General features: G+C 38.0%; 1 protein-coding gene across 1 annotated transcript; it reads right to left on the bottom strand.

Moving 5' to 3' along the window:
- Positions 1-321: 321 nt before the first annotated feature.
- BBS7 (Bardet-Biedl syndrome 7) lies at positions 322-21,203 on the bottom strand. The gene is made up of 19 exons (XM_061353752.1): positions 21,136-21,203; positions 20,721-20,786; positions 19,699-19,761; positions 18,708-18,883; positions 17,921-18,107; positions 17,148-17,217; positions 16,122-16,238; positions 14,616-14,746; positions 14,001-14,085; positions 12,476-12,578; positions 11,719-11,911; positions 10,224-10,298; positions 9,092-9,157; positions 6,837-6,976; positions 5,634-5,798; positions 4,458-4,567; positions 4,247-4,350; positions 1,944-2,067; positions 322-970 (listed from the first exon to the last, which is right to left on the bottom strand). Exons 1-19 carry the CDS (start codon positions 21,169-21,171, stop codon positions 834-836), a joined length of 2,148 nt encoding a protein of 715 aa, XP_061209736.1. The 5' UTR covers positions 21,172-21,203; the 3' UTR covers positions 322-833.
- Between the last annotated feature and the right edge of the window lie 2 nt (positions 21,204-21,205).

Raw genomic sequence — 21,205 nt, 5'->3', positions numbered from 1 at the left:
ATTGAATCAGCCAATCAGAGGGAGCGGCGACGCGCGGCGTCACGCGGCCTACGGGCAGCGGCAGGAGCCAACCCGGGCGGGGCGAGCGGGCAGTGCCTGAGGAGAAGGGGCGGGGCCTGGCGGGCGGGAGGGCTCGGGGGTGGGGCAGGGGCAGGGACAGGCCGGCGGGAGCGCGCGTCGTCTCCAGTGATGGCTTCGCTGTGCTCGGGGTGACCGGTGAGCAGCGCTCTATGGGCACAGCCGGCTCAGCGCTCCCAACCGTGAGGGATATCGAGGGACAAGCAAGGCGGGGGTTTGAAATTAAGAACAAAGACATGGGAGAAGCACGGAGAAAGTTTAATGCCAGCCACGCTCCAACCAGGAGTGAATGTGCAGCTCCAATAGCAGCTGCCTTGACCCTAAAATAGGGAGTTTCCCCCTTCTTCATGCACCCCAGTGACATCAGGTTTGACAAGACGGATACCCGCAGCAGGCAAATACCATAGTTAGGTACAGGTTAACAGATTTCTTCTACCTCCAGTTAGGTCTGTGAAAAACAGTTTCTCCAGACGTTCTTACAGGTGGAAAACGTTTTTGCAAGCAGGAAATGGGGTATTTATACCTGATTCTAGGTTTTCTTTAGCTCTCAAGAACATTGTGGGTGTAGAAACTCTGCATGCACTTAAGAGCTGATATAAACTAAAGGTGACTACTGCATTCAGTATGATAATAAATACAAATAAAGCTGAAGTACAACATAGTGTTTTTCTTAAAAAGTGCTTTTGGACTGAATACTGAACTGCCTTGAGTAAAATGAAAAAAAAAAACAGAAAATTTACCCAACTTTTCCCTTATCAGGCTGCAGCGTCAAAAAAAGCAATTAGTCCATCTTGGTCACAGCCATCCAGAGTTTCCAGGAGAAGAGGAACTTTGCTTTTCACATTGGTGCCTTTAAATTTAAATTTATCTATGAAGAGATCCGTGATCATACCTGCAAATGTAAAATTGGAGGAGTATTATTTGCCTTGTTTTCTCTAGCTGAGGTATCTCTAAGTCACTATTATGTACCAACTATTCTAATATAATTTGGGTTTAAAGACGAGACTCTTTTCAAACCTCATGTTTTAAACCATGATTTACTTATAAATAGACCCAAAACAGTTATAACACCACAGATTCCAGCTTCATTCCAAAGCATGTATTTCTGACTTAGAATTACCCACATCTGAAACATAAAAGAGTGAGGAACTATCATGGGATGGGTAAAGGGGACTCTGCTTATGCTGTATATACTTAGGCTTATTACACCTGGCACCTGGCAGAGAATCTCTGAGCTGAGAGGTGTCTGGGGAGCACCAGAGAAGGTTACAGAATTTCCTTCACTAACTTGGATCATTTTCCACGTCTCCCTTCCCGCCCCATGTTTAATTTTCTGTTTTTATGATGTTTTGCAAAACTTAACCAGTCATTTAGCTCATACACATTCTTAAATGCCATTGTGAATTTTAATATTATCCTTAATCATGTCCATAAAGACATGGAACATAAGATACATGACAAGGATAAAATAAGCTGTCTGTTAAGAAAAGCCACTTGCAAATAATCCTGGTATCTTCATTCTCAGTAATATGCTTGCGATGCCCAAAAATTCTTGGGCGAACAATTCTTGAGTACCTTTAGAGAGTTACTCAAAGTTTGTAGTAGCATACAAGCTATTTCCAGTATGTGCTAGGCTTTTTTACTGCCTTACGTTTAACTTCAGATTTTTCTGATCAAAACCAGGATGTAAATACGCAGTCTTGCCTGTATGACCAAACAGACAGTCCTGAACCTAACCAAGCGTATGCACTTATCAAATTATTTCAACTCTACTAATTCTTACTTCGTAACAATTGCAGTCACATCGAGTGTGCTCTCTGGAAATTAAGTTACATTTAAATAAAAAGTTGAATTGATCAACAAACCATAAAGTCTCTCAAGATGTGCAGGTTGTCTCTTGTATTCCTCGAGCAGCTGATCTGCCTCTTCCAAAATGCTGCGGTATTTTGGTAGCAGGAAGTCCACATTTCCTTCATGAACTTGTAATTCCTCAAAGACATTATAAATCATTAAGAATTAACAGCATTTAATTATCATAAGAGCATAAAAGTATGAAGACAGGAGTCTGACAGGAGGAAGTGCCAACCGTATCCTGGGTTGCATCAAAAGGAGCGTGACCAGCAGGTCAGAGGAGGTGATCCTGCCCCTTTATTCTGCTCTCGTGAGACCTCACTTGGAGTACTGTGTGCAGTTCTGGTGTCCTCAACATAAAAAGGACATGGAACTGTTGGAACAAGCCCAGAGGAGGGCCACGAGAATGATCAGGGGACTGGAGCACCTCCCATATGAAGACAGGCTGAGAAAGTTGGGGCTGTTCAGCCTGGAGAAGAGAAGGCTGCGTGGAGACCTCATAGCAGCCTTCCAGTATCTGAAGGGGGCCTATAGGGATGTTGGGGAGGGACTCTTCATTAGGAACTGTAGTGGTAGGACAAGAGGTAATGGGTTAAAACTTAAAAGGGGAAGTTTAGATTGGATATAAGGAGGAAATTCTTTTCTGTTAGGATAGTGAGGCACTGGAATGGGTTGTCCAGGGAGGTTGTGAATGCTTCATCCCTGGCAGTGTTCAAGGCTAGGTTGGACAAGGCCTTGGGTAATATGGTTTAGAGTGAGGTGTCCCTGCCCATGGTAGGGGGGTTGGAACTTGATGATCTTAAGGTCCTTTCCAACCCTAACTATTCTATGATTCTATGATTCTAAGTACTTCAGAGACAGTCGTCTTCCAAACTAGTAGGAGTTACTTTCGAAGTGCTTAGTTTTCTAGTCTTATAATGAAATGCCAGATGTCACCTGTCACTTCCTAGACTGGATTCTCAAAATCCTGTGTATTACAGCCTCCAACTACAAGTACTGCCAGAACAGGATCGCACCACTGCCCAGCACCTACAGGATCAAGCCCAGTGGAGGCTCAAAGCCTTCATCATGTCTTCATTTCTAGAGTAAGTAAATGCCTAAAAAGTGTAGTACATGCTGAAGTCTGAGAGTAAATCTGAAAGCATCACTCAAATTGTGACAGCAAAAAGTTTTAAAGACCTCTTCTAAATGCCCCAGTTTACCATCAGACCAATCTAAGATGATCAATACTACAGATCTTTTTATTCTCCACAGAAAGACTGTTCTTTTCCAGACAAAAGGTAATTATGCTGTGCATCATGAGTCTGCTAGGATAATAGCTTTCATCAATCATCAGATTATTTTACTGCCTATCAATAAGTTATTATGCAAAAAAAAAAAGAGCAACAAGACTTAAAAAAAAAACCTAACGAATAAAAAACCCCAAGAAAGAGTTATCAAAGAAGATCTGCTAAGAGAAGAAAAAGCTTAAAAGCAAGATGTGCATCATCATTATCACTGCACAAACATAATGTGCATTAAGAATAAATTCTCTATTATTCTCTACTGCCTGGTTTGTCACATCAAACCTGATTAAAGTAAAATACTCTTAGTGGTAATAAAGGTACACACTATTCTCACTGATAGTCAGTTTTTCTACTAACTGAAGAGCTTTGGCAACTAGTATTTGATTCCCCCAAAGGGCCAGAGAGAATCGGTTGCCTGTTTTCATCTCCACTCTCCCTCAAAAACCACAAAAAAAATACCAACAGAGATGACAGCAAGTCTTTGAGAGTAAAATCCTGTTTGCTGGATTTCCAGTTGTTGGAAAAAGTCCAAGAGACAAGCTGCCTAACTGGTACCTTCCAAAGACAAACTGTTGAGCAGGAGGTATTAAGCAAAAGATTTAAAAGCAGATCATTCAGAAATTAGGACACACTGGGATAAAGTTCCAAAGAGAGGGAGCTGCATCTGGCCTGGATGTTCATTCCCAGATCTAAAAAAAAAACCTTCAAAGGTTAGTGGAAAGAGACAAAGGAACTGGAAAATAACAGCAGGCAAAGGAGAATGTTAGGTGATAAAGCTGTCTGCCTTCTACTGTCCAGTTTAAGCATCCTCAACATCAATCAGTAATCCTACACATTATTCACTAGCTGCATAGTATAAATGGGACTTCTCCTTGAAGAAGTCTGTCTCCTAGATAATTAAAATACATATCCTGGGAACAGAAACTGAATGGAAACCAGAATGACACACATCTGACTTGAGCTGTACAGCTTGGTATCTGACAACATAATTCCCCCTAAAAAATCCTTCCTGCAGGAGTTCAGATACTTACTCTCAAAGCATCTATTAAGTGCACCTTCTTGGCCAACAGTTGCTGATATTCTAATTTTGGGTGGATAAGCTTTAATGTGTGCCTCACAGAATCTTCATTTATGTCTGTCAGGGAGTGAAAAAAAACCAACAAGCAAATAAATATCAAATATTCCATGTATAAGAATATAAAATTGAAGTCAAGTACAACAAAATAGGAAAGAAAGTTTTACCATATGATATGTTGAGATTAATCTTCCTTTTTGTAGCCTCCTTGGAAAGCACATCTTTTAGGATGGATATGGTAGAAATGTTGTCAGACTTAAAACATCCCTCACCTTTTCTATAAGGGAAGAAAAAAATTAAATGAACAAACTTAAACACACATGGGTGCAGTAGATTTGTCCCTGTGTTAAAATAGGAGGCCTGGAAATCAATGTCCCTATCAAAGTAAGCAACCTCTATAAAGGTTATAATGATTCTCCATGTATCATGCAGCTGTATACACATCTATGCTATTCCGTCCTTCCCAGGGTAATCTTCACAGAGAACACTTTGTTCCATAAATAAAGCAGTATGCACAGATCTCAGGTATACACAAAGCAGTTATCTTCATTGTATGGCACTAAGTTTACACAAGTAAGATTTCTGACTGTATTTATTCCTCCTAAGTTTTATCATTGCCATACCTTGAAGCCAAACAGGAAAGCTTCAGTTCCAGAAGGGTATTAAAACTTCCCCTTCTCCCCAGCAAAACACCACCCCGCAGCTTTTTACATTATGAGTAGGCAACATATATGGTAGGCAGGGGGTAGGCTGGAATCTAAATAATTACAACGGATGTTGTAACAGCAGTTGCATTTTCAGGTGGATATGTATAATTTGCTGAAGGAAGATATAACTAAGTTGAGAACAGAGTATTAAACAAAGAAATAATATTTGCCTAATAAAAGCTTCAGAAAAAAGGATTCTAGCTTAATGCTTATCACATTTTTGTTTGCATGAGTATTAAATGCCTTTTTCTGCTGCTCAATACAAAAATAAAGGACGTTAGAAAACAACAGGCATTACACAATTATTTGAGGGCTATGTTAGTTAGCTCTATTCTTTAAATTCTATAAGCAAGCCAACATCTTAACAATATATCAAGCTTTTCTTCCCAGGCAATTTCGGTTTTTTGGACAAACTTAAAGAAAAACCCTATTTGAGATACAGTGTGCATCATTACTGGATAATGCACACCCTGGTAATTTTGACCAGCCTTTCTAAGAAAGATTCCTATCCTCTTTAGTAGGATGGGGTTGAGGGTAGAGTGGTGTGTGCGTGAAATAGTACTTGCAGACTGGTCAAGAATGAAAAAGACAAACCCCACAGCATAGTCACATTGCACTTTATTAATTGTATTTTACCTGTAAGTGCTTTCAAGCTGCGTACCCAGGAAGGTGTTCTGAAAATAAAAGGTGATGCTCTCTCCAGCAGGAGTCTTTTCAGGCACCTCAGGCAAGCAAAACACAACCCATGAGTGAATTTCAGCAAAACTGAACTGGCCTTTGAGCGTCAGTGTATTCATGGGTCTGTGACATTATGAAATTAACAAAAAACAAAGCAGTTAATGAAGGAGGGGCACTGTTAGTGCACTAGTTACTCATACGAAAAAAGGTTAGTGCCACATGGTGGTTTATTTTTAATCTACACCCTGGGAAACGTAAGGTATCTTGTTAAGTAGTTACATCTTGTAGATTACAGCTACTTTTATGTATTTCAAGACTAAAATCTACGAGTACATTCAAATTTGGTCTCCTAGCAGGCATGTCAGAACTGGCCAAGACACTAGTTGGAAGTTTCTGACGTATCTCATTTCAAGTTGTTAAACCTGAAACTTATGACAAAGGTAAATATCTGACAATACAGCATATATGACTAACAGCCTCAACAACCTCCCATGGCGTAAACCACAGACGTGGCATTTATGTCAAGAACGAGGCATAATGGAGCTCATTTGCGCACTGAAACATTTACACACAAAAGCATTTCGTATCATTCCTTCAATCTTTATGTTCTGTTCTGAAGCAAGCAACACTTTGGTGGCAATACAAGATGCTAACTGAAGGTGGGGGAAAAAAAATCAAGAAGACATTGCATAAAATACTAGGATCTTACCAGAGAGATAAGGAAAAAAAAGTATCTTGGCTCAGTTTTGGAGCCAAATTAGCTATGGGAAAGAACTGTATTAAAAGGGTGGAGGGGAGAATAAGGCTGAAACTGAAAAGGCTATGGTTAGTAACACTGAAGTTTCCTTTCTACCACACCCTCAGCTCTACTAACACATGGGGCTGCACTATAACCCAAGTCCCCAAGTCAGTAAAATCAAAAACAAAACAAAAAAGCCAACCAAACCCTCCCACCAAACCCTGTAAACAAGGGTAAAAGTTGTCAAGGAACCCATTAAACCCACATTTTCTGTCAGAAAACCCACAAAATAGAACTACAGGCTCAAAATTGTAAGTTAGAGGTTAGAAATTATGCACTCAAGTTTATAGAGTAAACATTGTTTCAAATGGATCCTGTCAGTTTTTCAAGAGAAGGCAGCATTGATTTTTCTTTGCAAATACCTGTCATGGTCAATAGAATGAGTTCTCTGATGAAGCGAAAGTGGTTTAATTTGATATTGATGAACTTGGCAAGTTTTTGGTTGAATTTTTGGAGTTATATATGCTTGAAGTGTCCCATACTGACCTTCAATCGACCGAACCTGCAGAAATAAAAGCAGAACCCACCAAAAGGAACAAAAGGGAAATTATTAATTTACCATGATTTGGAAAATCAGTGGATGTTCAAAATGTGTTCAAAAAATACTGATGTATTTCAGAAATATTTATAGCATTCTATTTAATTGATAGTGCCACTATAAATAAAGCAGGTCAAGAATGCTTTAAAACCATATGAAGTAGCATCCAGTGAAGTGCTGCTATATTAGATAAATGAACTATTAAGAAAATAAAACCCTCTAACTTGCTTCTTGATCAGTTAAATTAAAAAGTCTGTTGACTTGCTTCCAGTTCTGCAGTGGCACCATTTATTTAATCTTTTTTTAGTTAAGGAAAAGATACATTCTGTAGCAGCTGGCAGCAAAGAATACATCAACAAATTCAAGAGAGAAAAGTGAATTTCAAAATATGAGTTTGTCTCTTCATAACAATCAAAGTTCTTCCTGAGCTATTTTTGAAAGTGTTTGAGTCTTGGAATACCCAACAAGCAGGGTGTACAAACACATTCAAGACACAGGACACACTCTCCATAACTTGCAGAACATACCAATTCAACAGTCACTTCTCAGCGACACAGATTGCACTAAGAAGTCTGCCCCTCAAGCAGAACTGACAGAAATAGGAGTGTCCCACCTGTAGCATCAACACCACAGTAAAAGTAGGGCAGAATTGCTACTGAAACAGCTTTATACAAACAAAAGAGCAGACTGGAGTTCAAGTAAAGGTTTGCTTTATAATCTTGATCATATCCCCTATTTTGTAGGATCCTGGAACTCCAAAAGCAGCATTTGGCAGGAAGAGATCCACTTTAATGTTTTGAATACAAATAAGTTAGTAAAGAGCTCTTTTTGGAAATAAAAGCACCAAGACTTAAAAGTTGTATTATCTTGAATCTGCATAGGCAAAGTACAAAAAGAGAATGAACTCCACGTGACAAGTGTAAATCAGTGGAGATCCTGAATGCATTGCGGTGAGGTGGCAGTAGAACCTGTACAGATCAAATCCATTACATCAGGATCCAAATCCACAGGGTCTGATGACACTCTGCACTATGATGAGACACAACAGGAAGCTTATAAATGTTCTTAGTAGGAGAGTAAAAAAACCCCTCTTTTTATGTATTATGAATGCATTTGATTCATTTTTCCTGTGTTATTTACTCTTTACCTAGTATTTTCAATATTAAAGGTGGCCAGGGTCATATTCCTAAATTAAAATATGAGAACTGAGACACAGGAAGATCAAGTGACCTGCTCAGAACCGATAAACACACTAACAGTATTTCTTAAGAAAGGGACCTGGTAAATAAGACTCTTAATTCTGTTCCCTAGGTCCATTATTGCAACCTCACCAACAAACAGGTAACCACCCCCAACTTCCCCACCCTTGATGCAGTTCATGAAGGCTTACATTTCTAATGATAATATTTTGACTGAGAGTTCTAGATAAGTAAACACAGATTAGGAAGCTTCAGTGTTAGGCAACTAAATAAAGAGAAAACCCAGAGCCTGAGTTGTGTGCATGTTGAGGATTTTCCTAATTGTGATTTCCTTCATTATTTCTCCTGGTGGTAGTCACAAAACATGGGAATTTGGTAATTCCTTAAAAATAAAACACCCCCATGCCTTTAGTATAGTAAGCATGGAATGACCGGATTCACTTCCTCTCCAAAATAAATATCCAGTCTATATTCCCTTGTTACTTCCCATTGTAACTTCCTTCTAATGCTGCTGAGGACAAACAGTGCCAGAGCTTTCTTTCCCACGCCTCTCTCCATTTTACTTGATTCTGGCAATGTTGTGTGGAATTATTTTCACAATCTGTGATTTCCCCACTCCTTTCATCATAGGGACATTTATGAAGGAGCCCAGGCTCCCCACTGAAGTAACACATTTTTAGAAGCTTTTAGAAACCCTACAGACAAATATAAAGGAACACAAGCCCCAGACTAGAAGGTGCTCAGGAAACAGCCAGCACTAGAAACTGGACTGATCATTTGCCCCGGCTATGCAGTCAGTCCAGGTGGAGATCCCTCCATTCCAAAGCAGATATCTACACAACCATTAATTTATTGTGAAAAATATTTTGGGGCATTTTACCTTAAGTTCAAGCCTCGTAGTATTTGCTTGGCATCGGTAAGTTGCAAGAAGAAAGTTGCTATTTGGCTGTAAAGAACAGAAAAACAGAAAAATAACTCAAAACAGTCTGTGGATTCACAAAAGTTCTACCGGTCTGTTTTAACTGGTCTGTTTTACATGTACAGTAAAGTTTTTGCCCTTTATGTACAGCTATTTTACAAAAGTTAAATACAAAAAAGTAATCTTTGGTTCTCTTGATTATTCCCATTAATTTTAATTACAGTAGAACTAAAAAAAATATCTTTGTATAAAGAGAAATCAACTGAAGCCTCTTAATACTACCATTAAAATTACATAGATATCTAATTTTCATCTGAAGAATGTATGTCAGCCTGCCCCACTCATCTGCAGTATTAGTCCAACACCCACAAGCTAAAGTAAGATGGGTAAGAAAACACACCCAGAAAAGCTAAATTAGTCATCATAAATGACAAGAAACTTAAACTAAAAGTTGATTTCTAAAAGCTTCAGGGTAGAACAATGATGTGCAAATTTAGTTCTTAAAACTACAACACCCAGAGGACTGTTACAAGGAAAAAGAGTTCACAGAAGATTTTCATAATGCTAAGATAGTTCCTGGATCTTCTCCCTGGCCCTAAACATCATTAGTAATTCTGTAAGTATAAGTTTATAATTATTACATAAAAAATAAACTTAAACGTATGACTCCCTATGCAGCAGAATTTTCACATTCTGAAGTGATTTTTAAGAGATGAACTAAGCAAGAAATATAATGTTCTTCACCTAAATTACTTTGAAGTAAATAGATGTGATAGTGGCAATTCAGAGAAGAGACCAAAACTGAATGTGTCTTTCATATTCCTGATCAGACAGGAAAAAAAACAAGAGAGCAGTTGCTCCTCTCCTGGATCCTTCTGCGGACATAAGCTTTGCCTTATGTCAGGACTTGCTACTAACTCCTAATTCTGCAGTATCTCTGATGAAGCTGAGCTCTCCAAAATTACCGAATAGGAAGTTTAACTCCACGTATATAAAATTACAAATATATAAATCAAATCCTATTTTTACTATACATTATTAAGAGCTTTCATCATGCAATCTCTATAAATATCATCTCTTTTGTTTCACTTACCTCAGAATCACAGCTGCTAAAACTAACAACAGCAGAATTTTTATCCACATCCAGCAAGTCTACTGGGACATCACTCTGCAGAACATGAGGGAAGAAAAATAAAGAGCTTAAGTTCCTGAGTAGCTTCTAATGCATTTATCTTCCAACTGTCATCAATTGTTTTAATAAGGAAATTATTGCTTCATCGATGAGGTAAAAGCCTAACAGACACACAGTTTACTACTTAATCCCAGAGTAAGATGATAATCTTCCTCTTACTCTCTTATGGAGTCCCAAACTCTTGTGTGGCTGGCTTACAACAACTTCAGTATAAGATATGTAACTATCTTTCAGACATGAAAATATACTTAACCCATATGCATGATGTATATTCATGATTGAAGTGTTCCCTATTTCAATAGGGGGATTACAATACTCATTCAAGAAACCAAGGATCATAATACATAATGATTAAAGATCCTTTCACTTACAGTAACCCTTCTGATAGACCATTTCTTACCTAGATGCGTTTTCACTGAAATCAAAATTAAGTCTAATACTGTCTTAAAAATGAGATTAAAAGGTATTAGGATGATTCATTGCTTGATTTGGTAATGCTTTATAACTTCACAGAAGTACCAGGAAATGCTGATAAATATGTAACATACTTCCTAAAAAAAATTTAAAAAACCCAGTTCTGTTGTCTTTTCACAGCAAAGGAATATCAGATACTGGTTTATATTTCTTTAAATAAAAGGCCGTAAGTTCTAAATTCTACATTAATTTCAGGGCAAGACTAAACAATTTCATTATGCCTCACTTGGCTATGGAAACAGCAGATACTATAGAGCTGTAGCTGAGCATTGCTCTCATAACACCCTTAATAAAAATAGATTTTTATTAAGAAGTGAAAAATAAAATTTTAGAGTAGTTCTCTCCCATTTGTTATGGCAAATTCCTCCTTGTCTATTTTTTCTCCCAATGCATATTGCCAGAGAATGTAATTCAGTACCATTACTCCTTCTGACTACCAAAGATACCATTAATTTCAGATGATGAAGAGAAATTATTAACTAAGGCTGCTCTACTTGGCAGGAGTATTTATCATCAACTGCACACAGATCAGATGCTGTTCCACACTGAAAGTGCACAGGTGGCCCATACCATTCTGAAATTAATTTTCCACGACAGAGGGTACTTAACTGAGGAGTGAGAATCTGTACCTCATTAGGATCAGCAAGTTAACTGCTGTTTAAATAAGGAGGGACATGCAAAACAACATATTACACAGAAACCTGCTAGTACAGCAGCCATTTTGGTCTACTTTGGTAGGGCAACCTCACTGTGCTCAAGAAAAGTTTAAATTGTTTGTTCCGTAACAAGCATTTACAACAGGTACTTCCCACTGCAAGGCTATACGCTTCATTTCCCTCTTATAACAATTCACACATTTAAAAATCCATATACTTCTGATACTATAACTTGGATTTTTGAACTAGGAAGTCTCCACACTCACCTGCACCAGGACATTATCTATAGCTGTCTGCACCTCCAAGATGAGGCTGTAACTAGCATCATCCTTATTCAATGTAAACTTATCATGCACATTAAATGCAGGTACCGATGAAACAGCAGTACTGGATTGAGAAGACTGCTGATACTTTTCACGTTCCTGAAGTACTTTCATCTGCAAGTGTTGCAGTTCATTCCTAGAAAAGGGAAACCATATATAATGTCTAAAAAAAGCAACTAGAAAAGCTATCCTAGAAATTAAGTAGATTAAGCTTGCAAGGCAGTCATGTTTATCTTCTGTCCACAATTTTCCAAGCAGTGACTGGTACTCTCCTTCCACATATATAAGAAAGACAAAATATAAACAATATCACATGAAAATGTAGTTTCTACTGTACCTTGCCAAAAGGGATTTCTACAAGTCACAGGAAAGGACAACTTTTTCCTTCAAAAGTACAACGCATTGTGAGTGACATGCTAGCACCTGCTTTCCTCCCATCATTTAGAAGCTATAAGCAGCATAGAAGAAGGGAAACTTATTTTGCTGATACTGAGGAGGAAGGCATTAAGACATCAGCAAATGAAGGCAAGATAGAAAGAGACTGAAATGAAGCTGCTATTCATTTCTGCTTTAAAAAGGCTTGTTTCTACTTCTAGATACATTAATGAAATAGAAAATCCAGTCAGATAGGAGGTAAAGATGACATTTCAGCTTTTACCATTTCAATTCTTCCATTTAATTTTCTTTCTAGTGCAATTACCTTAAGGATGAAATCTTGCTCTGCATTTCTTGACTTAATTTTAGTTCTTCACCTGATCCACCTTCTCTATGGACAGGTTCTGTAGTCAGTCCTGTCAGCCACCCTAAACCAATATATGAAGTTTATATTCCTTATAAGCTATAAAGAAAAGTCTATACTCAGCTTTTGTGACGTTTGTTCCAGATACTGGGTAGAGAAAACCAAGTCTTGAACTTAATCCTTTCTTTGGAGGATTGATTTAGGCACTGAGCATGGGTTTTTATGGATTTTATTCTTAACTTTTAATGTTATTCTTTTTCATTAAGTACTTTGGGCAGTAAATCGCTCTGCAGCAGTTTTTAACTGAGGGCTTACATTTTTTCCCACCTCTATTTTATCTGCTAAAGTTACTTGCAGTACTACAGCTGAAAACAAAACAAACCAAAGAGCTGTGCAATGTGTTTATAGCAAAGTGTATGTTGCAACTGTGCTTTCAGGCTGAATGCTGCCCCTTGAAGGGAAAACCCACAAATCATCTTTTTGTTTACTTAATTACACCACAGAAGTCATTTACTGCCAGGCTTCACGTGTCATTTTTACTGCTCTAAAGCACTACTTTTCCTACTCTGCCAGACTCAGTCTACTGCACATCCTACCAGAGATTACACCTTTGAAAACCCACAGGTGAACCCAAGCTTTTGCTTTTTCTTTCTTCTGGGATTCATGGATCTTTATAACATTCCCAATAAAAGAAGACACAAAAGACTTTGACCACAGTATGGTTGCAGCCTATCATACCAAAACAATCATATGAGGTGAGGTATAAGAGTCTTTTAATCACTGAAAGACTATTTAAAAGAGAAGAGGTACTTGAGCACTGTTACTTCTCCATAACCCACTGAGAATTGTATCTTGCCACAATACATTATTTTGAATGAGAGGTTTCAGTAGGCTGGTTTTTCAGCACTGAAAATAACCAAAGATAGAGAATTAGCAATATTTTATCTCCCAGAAGTTAACACATGCAGCATGTTTATTGTGGCCTCTGTAAGAGTCAGGCCAATAGGTCATATCCTACAGAGGGGCTGCTGAGACACCTCACCAGGGAAACTGAAAAGCATCTACTGAAAGCAAAATTAATCCTATTCAAAGCTCTATGAAGCTGAAGAGGAAGGAAATTACATAAAAGATAGGAAAACAACAACAAAACTTGCCTATGTCTCAGTATTTTGAATCCAAAAAGTCATGCATAATTCCTTCAGACATAACATATTCATTATTTCACCACAGTTAGGCAGCAGCCTACACCCTAAAATAACCATCTGGTGTGTTACACAGCAAAACACATAATATCTTAGAATATAAAAAAATAGTTTTAAGTGTGAATATTAAATCAGAAGAGATCTTTTCAACAAAACACTATCCTGGCTCCAATCAGTACAAAAAAATTAAGGGAAGTGAGCTGTATTAACAACATAATCTGCTTAATTTTTATCACATCACCCACCCTGTGTGACATTTATTGAGTAAATGATACAAAGCTTACCCGAGTATGTGCATACTAAAATTTCATCGTATCCATCTTTTCCTACACAGCCACCCTGGATTGATGTAATGCTCTCCGGTAAAGCCTTCAAATAAATGCATTCAAGCAGAGGGAAATATTACTGCAATCATTTTAGAAGTTTACGGGGGTTTGTGGAGTTCTTAGGGTTGTGCTCCTCTTCCTACCTGCATCACAAGATACCTAGAGATGCACAATATCTAGACCTACAAATGAGTAACTCAGCTGATGACTGTCAGTTACATCGTGGTGTTTTAACAAATGCACTCCAATTCTACTCTGCATAACAAAAGCATTAAAAAGCAGTTTAAAGCAAAACGCTCATGGATTACATTTTTCCAGCAGGAACTAGCAATCTGACTGAAGGCTGAAATAACGACTAGGGATCAAATCTACTCTTTTGATTTTTCCTCAGATCAAGACTATTTTACTATACTGCTTTGAAGTTCATATTGTCAACGTTATAGAGCTCATCAAATTAAATACAAGCCACACATTTTAGTACTAATGATCTTGTAAATAAGTTTTGTAACACATGGCTGGGTTTTTTTAATTCATTTCTTTCAGCAAAGAAGAATACAATAAACATGGGCTTACATGATCATATCGAAGGAAAAGATCATCTGTACTTTGAAAGTTATAGATTTCTAGCATTCCATCATCTCGTCCAACAAGTAATTCTTTAACTCCATCTCCCAGAATGTCAAAACTATCAATACATAAGATACCTAATAAAAAAGAAAAGAAAATTGTTTACTTCATCTTTATTTGTCTGTGACACAATGATACATAGGCCACATTAAATTACGTAGAAGTAAGATTCATGTTCAGCTGCCAAGTTTTTATTAATGCTATTTCTGGATGAGTCCACTAGAGGGCTGAAGCCTCTCACCTGTGCTTGAGGTTTAAGCTTGTACAGTGAGTTTTACAGCAACCAATGCCAAACCAAAACTACTGAACAGAGACCCCTTCTGCTGTTCAAATAGCTTACTTCTGAGGGGTTTAACTCTTCCTAGTCAAACATTTCCCCAGATGAACTTACCTGTCTGTCCACACTACTGTAACTTCGTCAGTTGAAGAAGCAAGCATTCTTGATTTCTTGTAACTGACTTAAAGCTATTGATAAATGGGCTGTTCTGGCTAAGATGACAGAAAGAGGTATCTGACTTGTGCCAGATCTAGACTAGGTACTGCTACTCAACACATTAGTGGAAAAACCCACTACCAGCACATGTTGAACCAGCCTATGACAACTAATCTTGTTTGGGTGGGAAAGAGAGGGTAGGTCTGGAAGAAAGAAAAGCAGCACTGGGATAGTTTGTACAAGAATACGAAAACCAAGATGGAATATAATTTTTATGACTCATATGTATTTCATATTAAGAGTAAGGACATACTAGGAAGCATTTTAGGAAAATAATTTAGCAGTAGCTTTTATGATACATTTAAATTTAAAAATATTATATCTATTTTATTCTTGGTCTTCTCCTTCACAAAGGTGTAGGGGCTAATAGATGCTGCAGAAGCAGCATACCAAGGCTAAAACAGGGAAAGTGTTGTACTATGCTTTGATCAGTTAAGCGTTATTCTGGAGCTTTAATGAAAGCCTTATTCCAACTTTAGACAAAACCCCCTTATAGGGGCTCTTTTTTTTTTTTAATAGAAAAAGAAAAAGGAAAAAAAAATAAAGAAAGACTCGCAGGAAAGATGCTAACCTTCCCTCTGAAGAGACTTTAAGACCACTGAACATCCAAAAAATCCAGCAGGTATATTTGCACTTAGAAATAGTCATGAAATGATAAAACCCTGAAGTAAATATATATGAATCAATGCTCCTTTACAAATGCCAGAGCAGTGTAAAAATAAAAGTATGCAAAAGTGTTGGAAATAATATGAACAGAAAACCCAAAAGAAGAGAAAGCAATCAGAATAATTTCTAAGAAAATCAGAAGAATGAAAGGGAGAGCTTACTCATATTAACAGCAAATATTGACATAATTACAATTTCCCTCAAAAGTATCTGAATAAGATTTCCTGATTATTAGACTTGTAATAAAGCCTCGTATATGCTGGAAAGCTAGAGTGAGAGACTGAGACACATACCTCCTCTCTTTTTGTCATTTCCAACTTCACACTTGGGTACAGGCTTGATACCAGTAATCTGAGTAAGACCCAGTTTACCATCAGAAGTTCCATACACAATTTCTTCTCCAGAATCACCTGAACACATAAACTGAATTTACAATCAGTAAAATCAAGTACACCAGTTTCAAAAATTTGAAAGTGTTGTTTAATTACACTCTATAGCCCAAAGGAAAAAGAAAATGCTAACATTAGTGCTGTATAACAGAACTGTCAGGCTTTAAAACCAAAAATTAGTATATGCAAACTGCACCTGTTCTTGACAATTTGTTCCTGGCTATCACTCTTCTGTGTGTGAATGCCCCCCTGCACTGCAGTTATGCCTAAAACCCATTCATAATTCAATACTTTAAATTTCAGCTATTAAACTGCCTTTACAGAAGGGAAACATAGACAGAAATTCAGAACACACATCCAACAATGAATGTTGTGCCAAGACTTCAGCACAAGTAAGAACTACTTTTCCAAGCTCTTGATGTCATTGCCACACAATTTAACTGAAACTAAATTAAGCACCAGATTAACACACTAAAGCGATTTCTATTAGGTTAGATTAGCAAAAGGGATAATCAAACTATTTTAAGCTTAATCCTTCCAGTCTTAGTTTGTATGAACTCTACTCAATATTCTCATCCATTCATGGACAGGTGCAACTAGTGATTCTAGTTCTGGAAAACCATGTGCAAGAGAAACCCAAACCCTCAACAAGGCCCCGAAGAGCCCAGTTTGTATTTACACAATGAGACTACCTCATATCTTGCTGCTCTTGTAAGAGGCTTTCAATTAACTGTGAACATAATTTAGAACTAAAACAGTCATATATGTGTGTGTGTATATATTTATTTACGTGTAATAAACTCCATCACCAAGACATTTTTCTGAGGCATTTTTAACATTAAGGCAAAATGCAATTAACAAGGAAATAAAATCCTAAAAATACAGTAAAATCATATTATTTAGTTATGTGTATGTTCAAAATCTTGTTACCCCCATTTCCATTTAGAGCAAGAACAGTAGGTGGTCCAGGAACTTCTACTTCATACAGTAAATCAGATCCCTAAAGACAAAAAGAGCTATCTTGAAGGAATTTTGTAAAAAACAAGCAAACAAGCAAACAGAAACCCAACCAAAACCCACCACATCACCAAAAAAAGCCCCCACAAATAACCAACCAATCAAACCACAAAACAATAACCCAAAGCATAAGGAAAAAATTATTATGGATAGTAGTAACTGATATGCTTCACTTGCACAAAATCACCATACCAATGGGAGAACCATTTCTAAGCCAAAACATGGTAAAGTTTATATAAATTAAAAAAAAAAAGACTCTTGAAATGTGTTATTGTTAAAAGTAATCTGTGAATTTGGCAAATAGATTTGTTAAACCACTTGATATTATTCAGACCTGTCAGAAAATTAACTTGTGAAAGTAAGAATTTCCAAACTGATAAAGACTTAGATTCCCTTATGCAAGTACTTTTGGTTTGAAGGGATCAATTTGTTATCTACCTCTTCCAACGAATTCCAAAGCCTATTTATAGTGGGTTTATTAATCCTCATTCTGCAAGTTTATAATAATGATTTTCCTTTAAAAAATAAATAAGTGTACCAGCATTATAGACAGTAATACTGCCAAATAAGATACAATATGTTTATCCTTACAATATTTGAAGCCATGCTGATACATTGATTTCCTCAAGAATTAGTCCAATTCTATGGCATCAATACATAAAACATAAACAAGCAAGTATTTTAACCTGTAAAACTCTCAGGACTCTATCTTGACATGCAAGTACTGGTGTAATGCAATTCACTTTATGTACAGGAAGGCAGAGAACATCATTGATTTTATCTCCTGAGAGGTAGTAATGATGGTCTTTGCAGTCGCAGTAATGATTATAGATGTAGCTTGCACAAAGAAAGAGATCGGGTCCTGAAATATGCCTGAGAAGAAGAAAAGACTTTCTGTAGCATTTTCCCAACATAGTTGCAGTGATAAGTCTTTTAGCCTTTCTACTGTTGGCAAATTCAAGGCATCAGGGGCCCCACAAGCTGTTCCAGCTATTAAACAGTTTCTTATGAATGCTAAACCCACATGATTCTTATAGGTTTCTATTTCCTATTTTGTCTCCATGCAAAATCCTACAAATATTTTTATAGAAGTTTAATTATTATATTTCGATGGTATTAATTCTTCCCAAGCCAGTTTATATATATGGCAGCATTTTACAACACAAACCAAAAAGAAAAATAAAAGATTTGTTCCTTATCTGCCAGAGGAAGGGTATGTGGATGTGATATAATAACCCGGCTGTGCTCACCTGCATTCGTACTGATGTGAGTGCCTCCATACCCCTCCCAAGTCCCCTACTCTATCTAAGCTTCCCCATGATTTTCTAAGTTCCTTCCTACATGTCATGGCACAAATAAAGCTGGACTGACATTGTTACTTACAAGCACACAATACAGTGAAAAATATCATGTAATAAAATTATAAACTAACAGTCTGCTGTGGCTATGAAAAATATTGCAAAATATACATACATAGCTTTGATGCTTTCAGTAAGGTTAGTTTCAAATGAAAGAAACTGCTTCCCTCTTTTTGTGAAACCTCTCACTTCTGAGCCTGTAGCCACAAAAATTTTTTCTTGTGGTGTATTAAGAGCCCCTCCCAATTCCAATCTTGCAATTTTTTGGCCTGGCAGTGTCTTGAACACTGGCTGTAAACAGAAAAATAGTTTTCATCATCACAACCTTGTGTTTATGATAATCTTTTAACATAAAGGATACCTAATTTGCTTTACAATTTTTGGCAAAACTAAAATACTATCGATTATTTGTGGACAAAAGTAATCTGTACATTTCAGAATCTTAAAGCAATCAAGCATTTTATATGTTAGTAAGTATAAAATGCTGTAAAATACAATAAATTAAAACTTTATTATTTCAGTGTTATACATCCATAGGAAAAATTCAGCATTGCAGGTAGCTGCAAGTTTTTTGTTTGGTTGGTTTTGTTTTGTTTTGTTGGTTTGGGTGTGTTTTTTTTTAAATAACTGTGACTCACTCCCTTCCGCTTACATGTTGCATTTTTATTCCAGAGGACTACATAGATTTCTTTGTATTCCCTTAAGGGGGGAAAATGATAAAATTTTATTAAGTTGGGCAAAAGTCTATTCTCATAAAAAGCAACCAGTTTGGCAAAATCCCCTAAGGTGAGTGACTTAGTGACTCGAGGAGGGCTTTGTCCAGTCACAGTAACAGAGTACCCATACAGACTTAAGCCCAGAAGGTGTTAAACTGACCTTCTTGGTGATGATAACACAGTAATGTGTGACTCTACAACTGTAGAGGACTGTGTGCTTTTCCAGGTGTGAAATCAGCACACCCTCATCATGGCTAGCAATGAGTCCACAGCTCTACCTAAACACCTTCCACAGGTATCTTATTGGCCATGTCAATAAAAACAGACATTCAAAGTTCATAAGGAAGAATATTTAAAAAGTAAAACTTGGAATGGAACATTTCCACTTACCACAGCTTCCCCCTTTTTTATGCCAAAACATGTAATGACCCCATCCTGATCTCCAACAACTACCTTCAAAAGTATAACACACGGTTATTTTTTACTACATGCATAGCTATTTTTAAATAATATTTTTCCTGCATTAATATTTTCTGTATTTAAGTACTTTGCATTCTACAGTACTTATTTTACATAGCTCTATGGGAGTATGCGTTGGAAAGTAGGGTCAAGCGTTACACATAGGACACTAAAGCCTAAGAACAGTGGTTTAAGCAAAAGCATTTCCAGTCCGTTTCCTGCTTCTACTTGCAAAACCAGCAACCATCAGATGGAATACTCCAGAAAAAGCATATTTGGGAATAGCTGTATTTTCAAACTGAGAACGTATTATTAAAACCAAACATGCACTGTTATTTCCATTGAGTTTTCCTAATTAAGTTTCCTAAGCTTTAACTTATATTAAGGAAAAATTTAAAATAAATATTTCATCTATATGAAGTGTTAGCAAAACAGAAATAGAGAAATATGCAAGAACTCCCCTGTGGTTTGAGCAATGCCTTAAGCTTTAAAAATTGCATACTGGTCCTGAAAGTTTTTCAAGTCCAAATTCAGATTTTGTTGTTGTTTTGTTTTGTGTTTTTGTTTGAGGGTTTTATTATTTTTGTTTTCTCCAAAATGTTCCAAAAAAATCGGCTCCAGAGGTTTTTTTCCTATCACAGAATCATGGAATAGTTTGGGTTGGAAGGAACCTTAAAGATCATCCAATTCCAACCCCCTTCCACAGGCAGGGACACCTTCCACTAGATGAGGCTGCTCCAAGCTCCGTCCAAACCTGGCCTTGAACGCTGGCAGGGATGGGGCAGTCATAGCTCCTCCGGGCAATCTGCGCCAATGTCTCACCACTCATAGAGAAGAGGTTTTTTCCTAATAGCTAATCTAGACATACCTCCATGACATACTACCTAAAGAACCTCAAGAGACGATTGAGAGTATTTTCGCGGTAAATTCCACAGTGTCGCGACAGGCGCTACCTTCTGCGTGGCCTTTCGCCCCGACGCGGGAAGCAGCCTCATTGTCTTCTGCACCGTCACCCCCACCTGTTGGCAGACATGCTGTCACCAGGACGCAGGAGGGCTGAGGCGCGATACCGGTGTGGGCCCAGTCCCGCTAAGGCGGCTCTGGAGCCTCACACCCTAGGGCCGAAGCGGGAGGCCTGCCCGTCCCCGGGACCACCGGCCGGCGCTTCACACCCGCCCCTCCCCCCCCCCCCGGGAAAGCACCGTGGCCCTCTTTCGGGCTTCTCACCGGCCCCACGACCCTATCGTAAGGCGGCCGGACGACTTCCCCTCAAGCGCCGCCTCACCCCGTAAGCCCAGGCCACCCGCGCTCGCCCAGCCCGCTCCCCGGGGTACGGGCACAGCGGTGCTGACCGCGGCCCGGACCCACCTGCAGATAGTCCACGCGGGCCAGGCTCAGCTCCATAGCGCCGGCGGGACGCAGACCCGGAGCTCCCACA

This window comes from Neopsephotus bourkii, unplaced genomic scaffold (genome assembly GCF_033783945.1).
Source record: "Neopsephotus bourkii isolate Nb327-2 ecotype Australia unplaced genomic scaffold, CSIRO-AGI_Nbou_v1 NB_690, whole genome shotgun sequence".
Taxonomy (NCBI): domain Eukaryota; kingdom Metazoa; phylum Chordata; class Aves; order Psittaciformes; family Psittacidae; genus Neopsephotus; species Neopsephotus bourkii.
Note: the sequence above shows the minus strand (reverse complement) of the source record. Positions and strands in the feature narration are given on the sequence as shown.

Bases quoted from the DNA above. Each gene is read 5' to 3' on its own strand.
- BBS7 (XM_061353752.1), bottom strand. From the start codon at position 21,171: ATGGAGCTGAGCCTGGCCCGCGTGGACTATCTGCAG. The intron at 19,762-20,720 runs GTAGCGCCTGTC...ATACTTTTGAAG, and splicing joins GGCGAAAGGCCACGCAGAAG to GTAGTTGTTGGAGATCAGGA. The intron at 18,108-18,707 runs GTATGTATATTT...TCTTCTTCTCAG, and splicing joins ACTGAAAGCATCAAAGCTAT to GCATATTTCAGGACCCGATC.